The sequence below is a fragment of the Cyprinodon variegatus genome, unplaced genomic scaffold (assembly GCF_000732505.1).
Source record: "Cyprinodon variegatus isolate N-32 unplaced genomic scaffold, C_variegatus-1.0 Scaffold1782, whole genome shotgun sequence".
NCBI lineage: Eukaryota > Metazoa > Chordata > Actinopteri > Cyprinodontiformes > Cyprinodontidae > Cyprinodon > Cyprinodon variegatus.
Window position 1 is genome coordinate 60,518 of NW_015152235.1, and position 2,593 is coordinate 63,110.

The 2,593-nt window shown below is 44.1% G+C and overlaps 1 protein-coding gene across 1 annotated transcript in view; it reads left to right on the forward strand.

The window, feature by feature from the left end:
- The window catches only part of LOC107104536 (myosin-10-like), a 68,814-nt gene that overhangs the window by 51,638 nt on the left and 14,583 nt on the right, over window positions 1-2,593 (forward strand). The window contains exons 22-26 of the mRNA XM_015404548.1: window positions 465-745; window positions 867-1,011; window positions 1,089-1,295; window positions 1,376-1,480; window positions 1,779-1,931. Coding sequence (XP_015260034.1) covers window positions 465-745; window positions 867-1,011; window positions 1,089-1,295; window positions 1,376-1,480; window positions 1,779-1,931 — 891 coding nt within the window. The remainder of the gene's footprint in view (window positions 1-464; window positions 746-866; window positions 1,012-1,088; window positions 1,296-1,375; window positions 1,481-1,778; window positions 1,932-2,593) is intronic.

Sequence of the window (2,593 nt, forward strand, 5' to 3'; positions counted from 1 at the left end):
CTTATATCAGTGTTCCACCATCAGAGACCTCTAGTGTATCGAAGGTCTGCTGCTATTGATTATAAGAAATAATCTGTCAATTGATTCTTTTAATCGTTAATCTAAAAAGAGATAATTTCAGCAAATTAAAATTCATTACTCTATGCTCTTTAAGTGCAAAGCAAATAAATGCTTTGCACTTAGAAAATAGGTCAGCTTTGAGTCAGATTATGAAGAGCAGCCCAGAAACTTTATGTTCAGCTGGTCCGATCTCATCAGACTTGGTTTGTGAGAAATATCAAAACTTTTTAAAAACATTTTAAAACCCAAAAAGTTCCATAAGTCAGAGATTTAAAGCTCAGATGGATAAACGTTCAGCTTTTCTGTTATCTTCTTAAATCATTAAATAGACGACTTCCGTTCATTTAGAGTCTTCCTCCTTCAGTAACCTGGTAGCTTAGGGATGGTGCATTCACTGCCTGGAGAAAGGTCAGATTTTTATATTTCTGTACCGGTTGAATTTGACGCTGATAACTTGTTTTCTTCTAACCAGAAGCGACGAGGAAGCGGCACAGAAGAACAACGCCTTGAAGCAGGTGAGGGAGCTGCAGGCACAGCTGGCTGAGCTACAGGAGGACCTGGAGTCGGAGAGGATTTGTCGAAGCAAAGCTGAGAAGCTGAAGAGGGATCTGAGTGAGGAGCTGGAGGCTCTGAAGACGGAGCTGGAGGACACCCTGGACACCACCGCTGCCCAGCAGGAACTCAGGTGCACAACTTAAACCATTTTCCAAAGCAAAGCTTAAAAAAAGTCTTCATCATTTTGCCATCTGAAAGCTCTTCATTTGGACTAAACTTTTCCTTCATTGTTACCTTGTTCTGAAATCCAGGTCAAAGCGAGAGCAGGAGGTGGCAGAGCTGAAGAAAGCCATCGAAGAAGAGTCCAAAAACCATGAGGCTCAGATCCAGGACATGAGGCAGCGGCACGCCCAGGTCCTGGAGGAACTGTCTGACCAGCTGGAGCAGGCCAGGAGGGTGAGTTTGTCCCACCAGGACGCCGCTGAATGCTTCCTCTCATCAGAAACGGGTCTGAAAGGTTTCATTCTGTGCAGTTCAAAGCCAACCTGGAGAAGAACAAGCAGTGTCTGGAGAGCGACAACAAGGAGCTGGCCTGCGAAGTGAAGAGCCTCCAACAGACGAAGACGGAGTCGGAGTACAAGCGAAAGAAAGTGGAGGCGCAGCTGCAGGAGTTTATGGCCAGAGCCACTGAGATGGAGCGCGCCAAAGGAGAGCTGAGCGAGCGCTCCCTCAGACTGCAGGTAGAAACGCCTCCGCAGGGCTGCGTCCCAAACCTCCGCTCGCCGCTCCTAAACCCAGCTTTCCTCTCTTTATCTGACAGACGGAGCTGGACAACGTTTCCTGCTTACTGGAGGAGGCCGAGAAAAAGAGCGTCAAGCTGGCGAAAGAAGTGGAGACTCTGAACGGCAAACTGCAGGACTCTGAGGTGGGAGGCGAGTCTAAGGCGGAAGTTAGCGGGTCAGGAGGACCAGTCAGAACTTTGTCTATTTCCACACTGGTAGATTAAACAGAACAGAGGTGTTTCTAAATGTTTTCACAACCTTTGAGCTTTTCAAACTTCCAACATTGGACCTGTTTGATGTTCCTGATCCTCATGATGCTGGTAGGAAACCAAACAGAAAGTCCCTCCTCTGTCCTCCTGACCTGAACCATAAAAATCTCTTGTAGTGTCAGGTGAACAGAAACATTTCTCCTTTTCCTTCTGGTGCTGTTCGTTTGGGCAGGAGTTGCTGCAAGAAGAAACTCGTCAGAAGCTCAACCTGAGCGGCCAGATCCGTCAACTGGAGGCAGACAAGAACAACTTGCTGGAGCAGCAGGAGGAGGACGAGGAAGCTCGACGCGGTCTGGAGAAACAGCTGCAGACGGTTCAGGCTCAGGTACTGAAGGAACAACTTACAGTGAGATCAACCCTCCAATCATGGGGTCTGATGTTAAATACAGAAAACGAGTTTTCTAACAAATAAAGCAAAAGCAAATGAGCCATAACAAGCCAACAGGGCGCCATTATTTCATCAGAAAGCCTTCTAATGTAACCAGAGGGAGCTACTGGTATGGAAACTGGTTCCTTCTAGACTAGAAGTCAAATGACCAATAAAACCACAGAGATGCCGAATAATAATAATAATAATGAATATCAGTTATTTGTCTCATTCCAGTGGAATTGCATTTATCAGGTCTTATCAGGTTTCTTTATACTTGATACCCAGTGCAATAGTGTAAAATATTCAACTATTCACCCCAGTTAAATAAACGGAGGGATTTCACTCAGTCTGTACTTTATTTTTTAATCTTTGCAAAGATAGAACAGTTCATCATACGACCCTTATTGCACGGTAATCAGCCCTGTTCTGATCTGGGCAGCGTTCGTTCCTCCTTACTTACAATAATGGAAAGTAGTCAAAACAAATTACAGACACTTTGGTTAAACAGTAACATGTTATGAATAAACCTTGGGAAAAATCTGGCTTTTTATATATATATATATATATATATATATATATATATATATATATATATATATACACTATATTGCCAAAAG